The sequence below is a fragment of the Mobula hypostoma genome, chromosome 3, assembly GCF_963921235.1.
Source record: "Mobula hypostoma chromosome 3, sMobHyp1.1, whole genome shotgun sequence".
NCBI classification, from domain to species: domain Eukaryota; kingdom Metazoa; phylum Chordata; class Chondrichthyes; order Myliobatiformes; family Myliobatidae; genus Mobula; species Mobula hypostoma.
This window is the reverse complement of record NC_086099.1, coordinates 231,584,327-231,601,979: the sequence shown is the minus strand read 5'-3', so window position 1 is coordinate 231,601,979 and position 17,653 is coordinate 231,584,327. Positions and strand designations below refer to the sequence as shown.

The window sequence follows — 17,653 nt, the reverse complement described above, 5'->3', positions numbered from 1 at the left end:
TCAAAGCATTTGCTTGTTATTGAGGTGAGTGTGACAGGACGCCAGTCGTTCAGACATGTTACCCTGCTTTTTTTAGGTATAGGAACAATGGTGGATGTTTTGATACAGGAGGGCACTCTACACTGGGATAGGGAGAGATTAAAAATGTCTGCAAACACACCATTGCACATTCTCAGTACCCACCCTTGGATGCCGTCCTTGTGGCTGCCCACTCATTGGAGACACCTGAATACTTCAGCGTCAGAGATGACCAAGGTGCAGGTCACATCGGCGGCTCTCCTTGAGGGTCAGTGTTGGGGACATCGAACCAAGTGTAAAAAAGGTTTAGCTCATCTGGGAGAGAGACAGCGATGTTGGCAGCACCGTTACACTTAGCTTTGAAGTCTGCAATCATGTGCAAACCTTGCCATAAGCTGCATGTGTTGTTGGTTGAGAGTTGTGTCTGAATCTTGTCCCCGTATTGTTGTTTCGCTGCCTTGATGACTTTGCGTAGATTGTAGCTACATTTCGTGAGTTCCTCTTGGTTACTGGCAATGTAAGCTCTGTCTCATGCGGTAAGCGCAGCATGCACAGAACTGTTGATCCAGAGTTTCTGGTTTGGATAGACCTTGACCGATTTTTGCAGAACAACGTCCTCTTGAATGAAGCTCATCACCCCTTCCATGAACTTGGAGACATCCTCATCATGAAAAACATTCCAGTTGATGACATCAAAGCAGACCTGTAGCATGGAGACTGATTAGTCGGACCAAGAGTGGACGGTTTTAACTATGGCCGCCTCTTGTTTCAGCAAGATGGAGGAGTGATCAAACTTCCCCAGCTGCAGACGGAGGAGTGCTTTGTAAGCATTGCAGAAGGGAGAGTAGCAGTGGTTGAGTATCCTATCTCCCATGTGCTCTCCTGGATGTGTTGACAAAACTTTGGAAAGATTTTAGTCAGTGAGGTTCGATTAAAGTTTCCGGCGACAATGAAGGCAGCCTCCGGGTGTATAGTCTCCAGGGTGCTGATGGTTTCATAGTTCTTTGAGAGCCAGGTCAGTATCAGCCTGCAACAGAATATACACAGCTGTGAACTCTCTAGGCAGCCAAAAAAGATCTACATGGCAGCACAAGGTACGCCTGGTCTAGGGAACAGAAGGAGTTGAGGGCATGCACATTCTGGGGATTGCGCCAAGCATAATTGACCATGAAGCATACCTCACCTCCTTTACTCTTCCCAGAGAGGTTTTTAGACCTGTCCACCTGGAACAGGGAGAACCCAGAGGACTCAATGGTCTGATCCGATATCTCCTCTGTCAGTCGGGTCTCCACGAAGCACAAAACATTATATTCCTTTCTTTCCCACTGAGAGGAGATTCTGGCTCTCGATTTGCACAGCTTATTGTCCAGGGACTGAATGTTAGCCAGGAGTATGTGAGGAAGCAGCCGTCACAACCTCACCAGGGCACCAGCCCTTCTCCTTTGCCTCCGGCGGCAGTGTAATAAAATGAGCATCTCACGGATCATGTAAGCAGGGCCTCCCAGTGTAGACATAAATGCTGTCTTCCTGATGTGCAGAAGATCATGTAGCAGCTTCAGTCCTGCATTCTTCGCCCTTTTGAATTTTGCCTCTGTGGTACAATTTAACTCTTTGCTCTGTCTGCATTTGTATCCAATCATTGGCTTGTCCTTCCTTACATTTCTGTTACACCCATCATCTACTTGTAAACCTGCTGGCTCACCATCAACTTGATCATCCTGGTTCCCGTCGCCCTGCCTTATTTGTTTAAACCACTTCCAACAGCTCTGGTAAACTGACCCACAAGAATATTGGTCCCTTTTGGATTCTCGATTATTGTCCTTGGGTGTTCTACCTTGTGTGGGTTGTCGGTGGGTGATGTACAGTGGGTGGGTGGTCTGTGGGTGATGTACAGTGGGTCAGTGGTCCGTGGGTGATATACAGCGGGTGGGGTGGTCCGTGGGTGATGTACAGCGGGTGGGCAGTCTCTGGGTGATGTACAGCGGGTGAGCGGTCCCTGGGTGATGTACAGCGGGTCGGCGGTCCCTGGGTGATGTACAGCGGGTGGGCGGTCCGTGGGTGATGTACAGCGGGTAGGAGGTCTCTGGGTGATGTACAGCGGGTGGGCGGTCCGTAGGTGATGTACAGCGGGTGGGCGGTCTCTGGGTGATGTACAGCGGGTGAGCGGTCCCTGGGTGATGTACAGCGGGTGTGCGGTCCGTGGGTGATGTACAGCGGGTGGGCGGTCTCTGGGTGATGTACAGCGGGTGGGCGGTCTCTGGGTGATGTACAGCGGGTGTGCAGTCCGTGGGTGATGTACAGCGGGTGTGCGGTCCGTGGGTGATGTACAGCGGGTGGGCGGTCCCTGGGTGATGTACAGCGGGTGGGCGGTCTCTGGGTGATGTACAGCGGGTTGGTGGTCTCTGGGTGATGTACAGCGGGTGGGTGGTCTCTGGGTGATGTACAGCGGGTGGGCGGTCCGTGGGTGATGTACAGCGGGTGAGCAGTCCGTGGGTGATGTACAGCGGGTGGGTGGTCCGGGATGTTATGGGTGGGTGGTCCGGGATGTTATCGGTGGGTGGTCCAGGATGCTGTGAGTGGTTTTTGAATGTTGTACAGTGGCTGAGCAGTCTGTGTATGTTTTTGTAGAGCGATGAGCTGTTGGGACACTAGGCAGAGAGTTGTGGGCTCTCGGCAGTAACTGTTTTGGTTGGCTGGGAGGGAGTGTCGGCGGAAGTGGCTATGTGAGCAGGCCCTTATACATTTGATGGTTTTTCTCTCCCACTTGGTCAGATGATCCTGGAGAGGAAGGCAAATGCTCGCCTGCAGAGGCAGCTGATGAAGGAACCAGAGCTACTTCAATCGCCTCTAGTTGTGGAACCGAAAGAAGGGACTTCAGCCATTTCCTGTATCCCAGCAATTGCGGACTCTGGGATTTCTGCTCACAAGGAGAAGGGGTTGAGCCACCTCACAACAAATGTCACCTTGTATAATCCAATCACTCACAGCCCATTAATATATGCTGCTGCTCCAAGTGAGTACTGGATAATGGCAACAGCCCAGATTACCACTGTTATATGGGCTCTGGGTTTCTAACCTTTCATTCTAGATCTTCACCCGATGTCACTGCCTGAGATTTGTCACCATCCTGTCAGTCCTATACTTTATTACATACATTCCCATTCCAGGTGCTTAATATTAAATGCTCCCTGCATCAGCCTTTGGCCTCTACGGAGCACTACAATGGTAATTCACAAGTCTTGCTTTTCATCCACCCAGCTTCACCTATCACTTTCTACCTATCCTCCCTCCCTTCCCCCAGCTTATTATTCTGGCATCTTGCCCCTTCCGTTCCAGTTTTGATGAAGGATCTCAGCCCGAAACATCGACTGCTTATTCTTCTCCATAGATATTGCCTGATCTGCGGAGTTCCTCCAGTATTTTGTGTGTATTGCCCTGGATTTCCAGCATCTGTTGTGTTTCTGGCTTTTGACCACTGCTTTGCTTCATAACTAAGTTATTATTGCTATTGAAAGGAAACCCTTACACAGCTGGATGCTGAGTGAGCGATCACCTAATCTCACAAAGATGGGAAGCTCAAAGAAAGGATGCTGACAAAACTTCCTGGAGCGCTAGGGAGGAAAGATTTCAGCTGCAGTGTTTGACTAGAGAAACTGGCTGGTTCTTCGGCAGTGCCAAGGAGCGATGACTTCAGCTGCAGGTTTCCACTGGAGAAATTGAGCTGATTCTCCTTGGCATGAAGGAGGCTAAGGTCTTTCAGAAATATAAAGATAGCAGGAAAAAACGAACAGAGAATCAGGAGGCTGCAGGAATCTAGAATAACAACCAATATGCTGGGGGAGCCTGGCAGGACAAGAGCTTCTGTGAGGGGGGGCGGGGGAGGAATGTTTTGGATCGAAACTCTGCAGTATCAGGAGGGCTAAATGATCTTATGGAAATTGAGCCAAGCACAGACAAATGCGGCAAGCTTAGATCAGGATCTTGGTTAGTATGGATGAGTTGGACTGAAGCACATGTTTCTGTAATCTCTGACTCTATAAAATTATAAGAGGTTTGTAGTCAGTTTCCCCCACCAACGTGAAAATATGAAATACTAGAGCGTATAGGTTAACGATGAAATGGGAAAAGTTCAAAGGGCAACCAAAATCAGGATTATATCTCTGATATAACATGAAATTTGTTGCTATGTGTCAGCGGTCATTGCAAGATATTTCATAAAAGTGACGATAAGTTATAAAATAAATTTATAAAAAGCAATTATGTTGAAAGTGTGGTGTTGTGGATAGTGTGGAGGACTGTCAGAGGTTACAGCAGGACATTGATAGGATGAAAAACTGGGCTGAGAAGTGGCAGATGGCGTTCAACCCAGAGTGAAGTGTGAGGTGGTTCATTTTGGTAGGTCAAATATGATGACAGAATATAGTATTAATGCTAAAACTCTTGGCAGTGTGGAGGATCAGAGGGATCTTTGGGTCTGAGTTCATAGGACACTCAAAGCAGCTGCGCAGGTTGACTCTGTGGTTAAGAAGGCATACGGTGCATTGGCCTTCATCAATCGTGGAATTGAATTTAGGAGCTGAGAGGTAATGTTGCAGCTATATAGGACCCTGGTCAGACCCCACTTGGAATACTGTGCTCAGTTCTGGTCGCCTCACTACAGGAAGGATGTGGAAACCATAGAAAGAGTGCAGAGGGGATTTACAAGGATGTTGACTGGATTGGGGAGTATGCCTTATGAAAACAGGTTGAGTGAACTCGGCCTTTTCTCCTTGGAGCGACGGAGGATGAGAGGTGACTTGATAGAGGTGTATAAAATGATGAGAGGCATTGATCGTGTGAATAGTCAGAGACTTTTTCCCAGGGCTGAAATGGTTGCCACAAGAGGATACAGGTTTAAGGTGCTGGGAAGTAGGTACAGAGGAGATGTCTGGGGTAAGTTTTTTACGCAGAGAGTGGTGAGTGCGTGGAATGGGCTGCCGGCAACGGTGGTGGAGGCGGATATGATAGGGTCTTTTAAGAGACATTTAGATAGGTACATGGAGCTTAGAAAAATAGAGGGCTATGGGTAACCCTAGGTAATTATAAGGTCAGGACATGTTCGACACAACTTTGTGGGCCGAAGGGCCTGTATTGTGCTGTAGGTTTTCTATGTTTCTTTGAAAAGGCATTTAGTCAAGCACAGGAACAGGCAGGGACTGGAGGCATGGATCACATGCAGACAGTTGAGTTATGTTTGGATCATGGTTGGCACAGACGTGTGGCTGAAGGGTTTGTTGCTCTGCTGGATGTCAAGAGGACGTTCAATACAGGTGGACAAGGCTATACAGGTAATTTAAATTGGGATGGTGAAGGGAAATATTCCCCATTCGTGGATGATCCACACACAGGAAGGTGCACAACTACAAGTGCTCACAAAGGGTACAAGAGTGAATGTGAGGATTTCATGTAGAGAGGCGCCTGGAATGGGCTGCCTGTAGGGGTGGTGGAGGCACAATCAGTAAAATTCTTCAGAAGGGTGTTGGCTCAGAAGTTGATGGAGAATGCTCTGGGGAAATGGGGTTGTTGGGATTAACCTTCAAGTAGGTTAAAATATCGTGACAACATCACAGGCTGAAAGACCTATGCATACTGTGCTATGATCTATACTGTCCCCTAATCTGAGGAAAGACATTCTTGCCGTAGAGGGAGTACAAAGAAGGTTCACCAGATTAATTCCTGGGATGGCAGGACTTTCATATGATGAAAGACTGGATCGACTAGGCTTATACTCATTGGAATTTAGAAGATTGAGGGGGGATCTTATTGAAACGTATAAGATCCTAAAGAGATTGGACAGGCTAGATGCAGGAAGATTGTTCCCGATGTTGGGGAAGTCCAGAACGAGGGGTCACGGTTTGAGGATAAAGGGGAAGCCTTTTAGGACCGAGATTAGGAAAAACTTCTTCACACAGAGAGTGGTGAATCTGTGGAATTCTCTGCCACAGGAAACAGTTGAGGCCAGGTCATTGGCTATATTTAAGAGGGAGTTAGATATGGCCCTTGTGGCTAAAGGGATCAGGGGGTATGGAGGGAAGGCTGGTACAGGGTTCTGAGTTGGATGATCAGCCATGATTATATTGAATGGCGGTGCAGGCTCGAAGGGCTGAATGGCCTACTCCTGCACCTATTTTCTATGTTTCTATGTTCTATATTCACAGTGGGTGATGTTGGATCTTGGTATCTTTTGATCCCTGAGTTCTTTAAGGAGTTCAGGAATGGGTGACAAACTTTGGTTCTTCATGATCATTTATTTTAAAGTTTAAACAAAGGACAGACACTAAACAGACAAAGTAAAGGTGATAAGAAGCGGATGAGATACAAGAAATTAAAGAATATTCAATACGGCACTTTTTAAAAATCTATCACCTTTATACTCCAGCTAACAGAAATTCCTTAGGTAAAGATACACTAATTAAAAGGCCACACAATTATAACACGACATAAAGTGTATTTTTCACAGTATGTGGTGTTTTACTTCCACTTGGTGGCAGAACACAGTATAGCAGTTACATGATGGTTTATCATCCTTTGTTTCATTTTTTTAATTGGCTAAGTGTTATAATTGTGTATAAAATGCTAACACTTAGCCAATTAAAACATGAAAAAGGCTGAGTAAACCATCGTGTAACTGCAACACCACGTTCTGCCAGCAAGTGGGGGTAAAACACAACATATTGTGAAAAATACAATTTATGTCAGTAAGAAAGAAACTATGATTAACACTACTAACAACACACACAAAATGCTGGAAGAACTCAGCAAGCCAGGCAGCATCTATTGACTGACCTGCCAAAAGGTCTCAGCCCGAAATGTCAACTGTACTTTTTCCATAGATGCTGCCTGGCCTGCTGAGTTTCTCCAGTATTATGTGTGTGTTGCTTGGATTTCTAGCATCTGCAGACCATAGGCCTGTAAGTCTGACCTCAGTAGTTGAAAAGATATTGGAGTCAATTATTATGAATGAGGTCTCAGAGTGCTTGGAGGCACATGATAAAATAAGCTATAGACAGCATGGTTTCCTCAAGGGAAAATCTTACTTCACAAATCTGTTGGAAATCTTTGCAGAAATAACAAGCAGGATAGACAAAAGAGAATCAGTTGATGTTGTGTACTTAGATTTTCAGTTGCCCATGCTGCAAGTCTCCACTCTCCACGCCACCGATGTTGTCCAAGGGAAGGGCACTAGGGCCGATACAGCTTGGCACCGGTGTCATCGCAGAGCAATGTGTGGTTAAGTGCCTTGCTCGAGGACACAACACTCAGCTGAGGCTCGAACTAGCGACCTTCAGATCACTAGACCGACACCTTAACCACTTGGCTACATGCCAACACAAGCTCCAACAAGCTACAAGCTCATAGTATTACAGGAAAAATGGATAAAGCAGAGACTGATTGGCAGGAGGCAAAGAGTGGGTAAAAAGGAAGCCTTTTCTGGTTGGTTGCCAGTGCTTAGTGGTGTTCCACAGGGGTCTGTGATGGGACCGATTCTTTTTGTTATGTTTCGATGATTTGCATGATAGAAGTGATGGCTTTGTTGCAAAGTTTGCAAACGATTTGAAGATAGGAAGAGGGGCAGATAGCTTTGAGAAAGTAGAGAGGCCACAGAAGAACTTGGGCAGGTTAGCAGAATGGGCAAAGTAGAGACAGATAAAATACAGTGCTGGGAAGTGTATGAGCATAAGACCATGCAATATAAGAGTAGAATTAGGCTATTTGGCCATCGAGTCTGCTCTGCCATTTTATGATGGCAGATCCAATTTTCCTCTCAGCCCCATTTTCCCGCCTTCTCCCCATATTCGTTCTGGACTAGTTCCTGAGGATTGGAGGGTGGCTAATGTAACTCCACTTTTTAAAAAAGGAGGGAGAGAGAAACCGGGGAATTATAGACCGGTTAGCCTAACGTCGGTGGTGGGGAAACTGCTGGAGTCAGTTATCAAGGATGTGATAACAGCACATTTGGAAAGCGGTGAAATGATCGGACAAAGTCAGCATGGATTTGTGAAAGGAAAATCATGTCTGACGAATTTCATAGAATTTTTTGAGGATGTAACTAGTAGAGTGGATAGGGGAGAACCAGTGGATGTGGTATATTTGGATTTTCAAAAGGCTTTTGACAAGGTCCCACACAGGAGATTAGTGTGCAAACTTAAAGCACACGGTATTGGGGGTACGGTATTGGTGTGGGTGGAGAATTGGTTAGCAGACAGGAAGCAAAGAGTGGGAATAAACGGGACCTTTTCAGAATGGCAGGCGGTGACTAGTGGGGTACCGCAAGGCTCAGTGCTGGGACCCCAGTTGTTTACAATATATATTAATGACTTGGATGAGGGAATTAAATGCAGCATCTCCAAGTTTGCGGATGACATGAAGCTGGGTGGCAGTGTTAGCTGTGAGGAGGATGCTAAGAGGATGCAGGGTGACTTGGATAGGTTGGGTGAGTGGGCAAACTCATGGCAGATGCAATTTAATATGGATAAATGTGAAGTTATCCACTTTGGTGGCAAAAATAGGAAAACAGATGATTATCTGAATGGTGGCCGATTAGGAAAAGGGGAGGTGCAACGAGACCTGGGTGTCGTTATACATCAGTCATTGAAAGTGTGCATGCAGGTACAGCAGGCGGTGAAAAGGGCGAATGGTATGCTGGCATTTATAGCGAGAGGATTCGAGTACAGGAGCAGGGAGCTACTACTGCAGTTGTACAAGGCCTTGGTGAGACCACACCTGGAGTATTGTGTGCAGTTTTGGTCCCCTAATCTGAGGAAAGACATCCTTGCCATAGAGGGAGTACAAAGAAGGTTCACCAGATTGATTCCTGGGATGGCTGGACTTTCATATGAAGAAAGACTGGATGAACTGGGCTTGTACTCGTTGGAATTTAGAAGATTGAGGGGGGATCTGATTGAAACGTATAAAATCCTAAAGGGATTGGACAGGCTAGATGCAGGAAGATTGTTCCCGATGTTGGGGAAGTCCAGAACGAGGGGTCACAGTTTGAGGATAGAGGGGAAGCCTTTTAGGACCGAGATTAGGAAAAACTTCTTCACACAGAGAGTGGTGAATCTGTGGAATTCTCTGCCACAGGAAACAGTTGAGGCCAGTTCATTGGCTATATTTAAGAGGGAGTTAGATATGGCCCTTGTGGCTACGGGGGTCAGGGGGTATGGAGGGAAGGCTGGGGCGGGGTTCTGAGTTGGAGGATCAGCCATGATCATAATAAATGGTGGTGCAGGCTCGAAGGGCCGAATGGCCTACTCCTGCACCTATTTTCTATGTTTCTATGTTTCTATGTTCCTGCCCTGACCGATCAAGAATTTATCAACATCTGTATTAAATGTACATAAAGACTTGGCCTCCACAGCTGCCTGTGGCAAAGACTTCTACAGATTCACCACTCTCTGGCTAAAATAGTTCCTCCTCATCCCTGTTCAAAAAGGACATCCCTCTATTCTGAGGCAGTGTCCTCTGGTCCTAGACTCTCCCACCATAGGAAACATCCTCTCCAGATCCACTTGATCAAAGTCTTTCACCATTCATAGAAACATAGAACACCTACAGCACAATACAGTGCCAAATGCCACAATGCTATGCCAAACATGTACTTAGTTTAGAAATTACCCATAGCCCTCTATTTTTCTAAGCTCCATGTACCTATCCAGGAATCTCTTAAAAGACCCTATTGTATCCATCTCCATCACCCAGAGTCATCAAATGCTCTTCATATGACAAGCTGTACAATCCTAGAATCATTTTTGTGAACCTCCTTTGAGCCCTCTCCAGTTTCAGTACATCCTTTCTAAGGTGAGGGGCCCAAACTACTCACAGTACTCCAAGTGAGGCCTCACCAGTGATTTATGAAGTCTCAATATTACATCTTTGCTTTTATATTCTAGTCTTCTTGAAATGAATGCTAATATTGTGTAACCCTCTCACTGGGCTCGTATACAAACTTGGCTTGCCAGCTAGCAGCCACAGGACTCGGCAGTCATAAGGCCACCTTTCAAAACAATATACTTCTATGGTCTATATGAATAGGGGTTCAATCAAACAGGAATTGTCTGTCGGCCAGAAATAACAGATCATACGCTGCATAAAAATTATAAAGGAAGTAAACTTACAAATTTCTGCTTTATCAAACAGTTAATCGGAAAAAAAGAAAAGAGATAAAAGGGCCCACTACAGCTGAACCAGTCCAATGTGCGCAGGACTGTTGGAGCTCATACTGGAGTTGTATTTTACTCATACGCTGGATCCACAGTCTGCATGAAAATGCACACCACATTCCAAACTTCCCTCGTAGTCTAACTCAAACGAACTGGCTCTCTCGCAGCTGTATTGGCCCTTCTTCCTTGGAGCCATTCAGCTGCACAAAGCACTTCATGCAATGGGGACTCTGCTTCCAACGGCATTCTGCTGCATCTTCCCCTCTGACCCACTCTGCAGCTCCCACCAAAAGCCTCCAAACCAGCCTGATTGGCTAACTCACATTCCTAAATTGGACAACATGTGTCCTTATCTTAGCCGAAACCAAAACACACTGCTTTTACAGAAAACTGCTAATGTAAGCTACCTCATAGTATAGCAGTAGAAATCTTAACCAGGGCATTCCACTCGCATTTGCCTTCCTCACCACAGACTCAACTTGCAAATTAACCTTTAGGGACTCCCAAGTCACTCTGTGTCTCAGGTTTTTGGATTTCCTGTACATTTAGAAAATAGTCAACCATTTAATTTCTTCTACCAAAGTGCATGACCATATAATTCCCATCACTGTACTCCATCTGCCACTTCTTTGCCCATTCTCTGAATCTGTCTAAGTCCTTCTGTAGCCTTTCAACTTCTGAAAAACTACCTGCCCTTCTACCTATATTTATATCATCCGCAAACTTGGCCACAAAGCTATCAGTTCCATCATCCAAGTCCATGACATACAATGTGAAAAGAAGCGGTCCCAACACAGACCCCTTGGAACACCAATAATACAACCTGAAAATACTCCCTTTATTCCTATTCTTTACCTTGTACCAATCAACCAATGCTTTATTCATGCTAGAATCTTTCCTGCAATACCATAGGCTCTTAACTTGTTACGTGTGGCTCCTTGTCAAAAGCCTTCTGAAAATCCGGGGATACTACACCCACCTTTGCCTATCCTGCTTGTTATTTCTGCAAAGAATTCTAACAATTTTGTCAAGGGTGATTCTCCATAAGACCATTGCAGAATTAGGGCATTTCAATCCCTTTGCCTATCCTATGTGTAATCTCCTCAAAAAATTCCAATAGGTTCATCAGGCAAGATTTTCCCTTAAGAAAACTATGCTGATTTTGTCCTACGCAAACACGAGGAAATCTGCAGATGCTGGAATTTCAAGCAACACACATAAAAGTTGTTGGTGAACGCAGCAGGCCAGGCAGCATCTGTAGGAAGATTTATGTGTGTTGCCTGATTTTGTCCTACCTTGTTCTATGTCACAATATCTTCTATTACCTCATCTTAACAATTGGCTCCAATATCTGCCGAACCACTGAGATCAGGCTAAGTGGTCTATAATTTCCTTTCTGTTGCTTTCCTCCTTTCTTGAAGAGTGGATTGACATTTGCAATTTTCCAGTCCTCTGACACTGTGCCAGAGTTCAATGAATTTTGAAAGATCTCTATTGCTGCCTCTCAGAACCTTGAGGAGCATTTCATCTGGTCCGGGTGACTTGTGTACCCTCAGCTAAAAAAAATTCCTCCTTACCAGTGTTATGAAGGGTCACCCTTTAGAAGACTGTGCCCTCTAGTTTTGGATACCCCCACTACCCTCTCCACATTCACCCAACTAATCCTTTTAACATTCAATAGGTTTCAATGAGATCCCCCCACATTCTTCTAAATTCCAGTGAGTACAGACCCAAATCTACCAAACACTCCTCATATGTTAACCCCTTCATTCCTGGAATCATCCTCGTGAACCTCTTCTGGACTCTCTCCAATGACAGCACATCCTTTCTGAGATATGGGGCCCAAAACAGTTACCAGTACTCCAAGTGTGGCCTGACTAGTGTCTTATAAAGGTTCAGCGTTTTCACCTTAGTTTTATATTCTATTTCCTTTGAAATAAATGCCAACCTTGCACTTGCCTTCTTTACCACAGACTTAACCTGTGAATTAACCTTGTGGGAGCCTTGTATGAGGACTTCCAAGTCCCTCTGCACCTCTGATGTTTGGACTTCATTTGGATAATAGACCGCACTATTGATCCTTTTACCAATATGCATCATACATTTCTGCCATTTTTGCCCATTGTTCCAATTTTCCTAAGTCCTGCTGCAATGGCACTGCTTCCTCAGCACTACCTACCCCTCCATCTATCTTTGTTTTATCCACAAACTTTGCCACAAAGCCATCAATTCCATTATCTAAATCATTGACAATGCAGCAGGCCCAATACTGACCCCTGAGGAACATCACTAGTCACCGGCAGCCAACCAGAAAAGGCCCCCTTTATTCCCACTCACTGCCTCTTGCCCGTCAGCCACTCCACTATCCATGCCAGTATCTTTCCTGTAATACCACACAATTTTATCTTGTTAAGCAGCCTCTTGTGGCACTTTATCAAATGACTTCTGAAAATCCAAATAAGTGACATCCACTGCCTTTCCTTTATCCACCCTGCTTGTTATTTACAGATTGAGTCTGTGGTAAAGAAGGCAAATGCAATGTTGGCATTTATTTCAAGAGGAATAGAATATATAGCAAGGAGATGATACTAGGGCTTTATAAGCCACTAGTCAGACTGCATTTGGAGTATTGTCAACAGTTTTGGGTCCCATATCTCAGAAAGGATATAATGTCTTTGGAGAGAGTCCAGAGGAGGTTCACAAGGATGATTCCAGCAATGAAGTGGTTAACATATGAGGAGCATTTGGCAGCTTTGAGCCTGTACTCACTAGAATTTAGAAGAATTCAGGGGGATCTCATTGAAACTTACTGAATGTTGAAAGGACTAGATAGGGTGAATGTGGAGAGGATGGTGGGGGGTATCCAGAACTAGAGGCCACAGCATCAAATCTGAAGGGCGACCCTTTAGAACAGAGGTAAGGAGGATTTTTTTTTTTAGCCAGAGAGTAATCAATTTGTGGAATGCTCTGCCACAGACTGTGGTGGAGACCAAGTACATATATTTAAGGCAGAAGTTGAGAGTTCGGGGCATCAAAGGATATGGCGAGAAGGCAGATGTATGGTTTTGAGTGGGATCTGGGATCAGCCATCATGGAATGATGGAGAAGACTCGATGGGCTGAATGGCCTAACTCTACTCCTATGTCTTATGGTCTATTACTACGCTGGTGATCCTGTTTTTAAGCTTTCTGCCTGGTTCCCTAAAGTCTCTCTTCAGGACCTCATCACCTTTCCTACCTGTGTTATTGGTGCCAATTTTACCAAGACTTCCCCATTAGAATGCCATTATCCCAATCTGAGACATCTCTGACCTGGTACCTGGGAAGGAACATGCTATCTGAGTGTCTCTCTCATGTCTAAAGAACCTCGTCTCTGTTTTTCCGGCTATGGAATCTCCTATCACTTCTCTTCTCTTCTGAACCATAGCTCCAGACTCAGTGACCTGGTCACCGTGGCTCCCACCAGCAGATCATCCCCATTAATATCTAAAGTGGTATACTTATTATTGAGGTGAATACCCATAGGGATGCTCTAGGGAGTGGTCCCATTACCCCAGTCTCTCTGCACTGGTTGCCCAGTGAATGGTGCTGAGACTCTAGTGCTAGATCCATTAACTATCTGCTTGTGAATGTAAAAGGTAAATTGGCAGATGAGATTAAAATGGGTGAGGTTGATAGTGAGGAGGATAGCTGTAACATACAGGATAATATAGATCAGTTGGGAAGGTGAACAGCGTAACGAGACACAATTTAATCTGAGCAAGTGTGAAGTAGATGCACTTTGTGAAGACTGGGAAGTCTAGGACAAATGTAATTGTAAAATCTTGTGGACAACTGAGGAATGGAGGGAAAACATGAGAAAATCTGCAGATGCAGCATTTTGTGTGTGTTGATGAGGAAGGGAGGATGGTAGCATGCCAGTAGACAGTAGCAATGGTTAAAACTAATCCCAATGTCCCCACAGCCCTGTATATGTCCTGCGCTATTTCCAGTGCCCCCCTCTCTCCCCACAGCCCTCATCAGTCTCCATACCAATCCCTCTGCACAAATGTAGACATACCAGTACAGATCCCTGTGAAACACCACTAATACCAGATCTCCAGTAAGAATAACTCCCTTCAACCATCTTCTATGGGCAAGCCAGTTCTAAATCCAAGCAGCCTATTCACCATGGATCCCATACATCTTAATTTTTTGTATGTTCCTCCCACAGGGAACCTTATTAAACACCTTACTAGAATCCATGTCAACAACATCCACAGATCCTCCATCATAAGTTCATAAGATATGTCTGTCTGTCTAAGTACAATATCCAATGCGGACTTTGGTGACCATCGTTTTCCATATAGATCTATCCTTCATTTTTGGATGACTTCCATTTCCTCGATGTGTAGCCACCTGGCTATGCTTTTGATGTACGTAAGCCGAGGTCTTCCTCTAGGTTTACTCCCCTCAATCTTTCCAGAGAGTATGAGTTTTTCTAGTTCATCTTTCTGCATGATGTGTCCTAGGAATATGTGTTCATAAGATATAAGAACAGATATTATAGCCCATGGCCTATCAAGTCAGCCCCACCATTTCATCATGGCTGATGAAATTTTCTTCTCAGCCCCAATCTCCTGAGCTCCCCCAGTGTCCCTTCATGCCCTGAGCAATCAAGAATCGTATCTACTTCTGCCTTAAGTATACATAAAGACTTGGCCTCCAAAGCTGCATGTGGCAAAGAATTCCACAGATTCACCACTCTTTGGCTAAAGAAATTCCTCCTCATCTCCATCCTAAAAGGACATTCCTCTATTCTGAGACTGTGTCCTCTGGACTTAGACTCTCTAATCATGGGAAACAGCCTCTCCACATCCACTCTATCAAGGCCTTTCACTTGTGGACAGGTTTCTATGAGGTTACCCCTCATTCTTCTGAATATTAGTGAATACAGGCCCAGAGCCACCACATGCTCTTCGTATGATAGGTCGTTCAATCCTGGAATCATTTTCATGAACCTCCTTTGAACCCTCTCCAATTTCAGCACATCCTTTCTAAGGTAAGGGGCCCAAAATTGTTCACAATATTCCAAGTGAGGTCTCACCTGTTCTTTATAAAGACTGAACATTACATCATTACATCCTTGTTTTTATTTTCTAGTTCTCTTGAAATGAATGCTGACATCACATTTGCCTTCCACACCATAGAGTCAACCTGCAAATTATCTTTTGAGGAATCCTGCACAATGACTCCCAAGTCCCCTTGCACCTCATTTTTTTTGTATTTTCTCTCCACTTAAAAAAATAGTCAACCCTTTCATTTCTTCTACCTAAGCGCATGACCTTATCCTTCCTGACACTGCATTCCATTCTCCTAATCTGCCTCAGTCCTTCTGTAGCCTCTCTACTTCCTCAAAACTACCTGCTCCTCCACCTATCTTTATATCGTCTGCAAACTTTGCAACAAAGGCTTCAATTCCATCATCCAAATTGTTGACATGTAATGTAAAAAGAATTGGTCCCAACACCCACCTCTGTGGAACACCACTAGTCACTGGCAGCCAGTGCTTTATTCACACTCTTTGCCTCCTGCCAGTCAGCCACTTTATCCATGGTCGAATCTTTCCTGTAATACCATGGGCTGTTAGCTTGTTAAGCAGCCTTGTGTGTGGTACCTTGTCAAAGGCCTTCTGAAAATCCAAGTTCACGACATCTACTGATTCTGCTTTGTCTATTCTGCCTGTTATCTCTTCAAAGAATTCTGACAGATTTGTCAGGCAATAACTGGTTGCATTACAGCCTTGTATAGAGGCACCAAAGCCTAGGAACGGAAAAGTTTACAGAAATTGATGGATGCAGTCCTGTCCATAGGAGGTAATATCCTCTCCAGCCACTGAATACATTTTCAAAGAGCGCTGCCACAGGAAAGCTGGATCCCCATCATCCAGGCCATGCTGTCCTGTCGCAACTACCATCAGGCAGAAGCTGCAGAAATCTTAGGTCTCATAGCACCAGGTTCAGGAACAGTTATATCCTTTCAACCATCATGCTCCTGAACAAACATAGTTAAATTCATCCTTTACAACTGAACTGATCGCAAAACCTACAGACTCACTTTCAAGGATTCATGTTCTCAGAACTGCTTTTTTATATTTTTATTTGAATAATTTGTCATCATTTACATATTGTTTGATATGGGACAAGCTTTGATGGGAATTATTGTCAGCATGGACCGGTTGAGCAGAAGGACATACTTCCATGCTGCAGAATTCTGTGAACAAGCCTGTGGGGCCGAATATCCTTCTCTTTTGATAGATTCTCAAGTATCTCTCCTCATGTTCACCTCCCCCTCCCTCCCTCTTTCTCTTTCTCCAGATGATGTGATTTCGAGGAGACAGACCCATTGCGGCAGCACTGCCCCTCCTCAGTGGGCACCCAGAGCGAACCAGGGAGGTGATACCCATGGAGCACAGGAGCACTGCAGAGCACAGTACCAGCATCCTGATGTTCAGCAGATGACTGCTGTGAGTATCTGCACCCTGACACACTTCTCCCTCCCCCCCCCCACTCTTCCACCACCCTTCCGTAACATCTCACCTACCTCCTTCCTCACCAAAGTCCAAACCCACTGCTCCTCTGATTTCCCGGTCTCCTTGTACTTTGTGATTGGGAAAATCACTGTGTCCAGTGTGATTATCACCATTATCCTCTGCTTCTACCTAGCAGGCACCACAGGGTCCTTCATACACCGAGGCGCACAGAACCAAATCAGCTACTGTGCCCAGGGTCCGTCCTGTCTCCCATCACCGTCGCACAGCTGTCCACAGCATCCTGACCAAGGAGGAAGCTGGACATCAAGAGATGGGAATGGCCATATCCTGTGCTCCGCTGGTGAGTATCTCAGCTCGTGCTCAGAGTAGGTCGTGAGACGATGATGCAGAGGGGCGTAGATTGGGTGAATGCAGACAGGCTTTTCCCCAGGATTGGCACAGGTTTAGGTTGAACATAGAACATAGAGCATAGAATAGTACAGCACAGTACAGGCCCTTCGGCCCACACTGTTGTGCCGACCCTCAAACCCTGCCTCCCATATAAGCCCCCACCTTAAATTCCTCCATATACCTGTCTAGTAGTCTCTTAAACTTCACTAGTGTATCTGCCTCCACCGCTGACTCAGGCAGTGCATTCCACACACCAACTACTCTCTGAGTAAAAAACCTTCCTCTAATATCCCCCTCGAACTTCCCACCCCTTACCTTAAAGCCATGTCCTCTTGAAATATGAGAAGGGGGGAGATTTACTAAGGACCTGAGGGGCAACTTCTCCAGCCACTGAGGTTAGACGAACTGGCCTATAATTTCCGTTCTTCTGCCTCTCTCCCTTCTTGAAGAGTGGAGTGACATTTGCAATTTTCCAGTCTTCTGAACCATTCCAGAATCTAGTGATTCTTGAA

At 45.3% G+C, this 17,653-nt stretch overlaps 1 protein-coding gene across 5 annotated transcripts in view; it reads left to right on the top strand.

Annotated features, from left to right (window-relative positions):
- The window catches only part of mapk15 (mitogen-activated protein kinase 15), a 214,853-nt gene that overhangs the window by 154,332 nt on the left and 42,868 nt on the right, over positions 1-17,653 (top strand). For 4 of the 5 annotated variants that reach the window (XR_010017473.1, XM_063044741.1, XM_063044744.1 and 1 more), the window contains exons 11-13: positions 2,791-3,031; positions 16,576-16,724; positions 16,924-17,091. Coding sequence is in view for 4 of the 5 variants with exons in the window: in XM_063044741.1 (XP_062900811.1) it covers positions 2,791-3,031; positions 16,576-16,724; positions 16,924-17,091 (558 nt within the window). In the remaining variant the exon portion in view is untranslated. The remainder of the gene's footprint in view (positions 1-2,790; positions 3,032-16,575; positions 16,725-16,923; positions 17,092-17,653) is intronic. The other variant, XM_063044742.1, reaches the window with a different exon arrangement.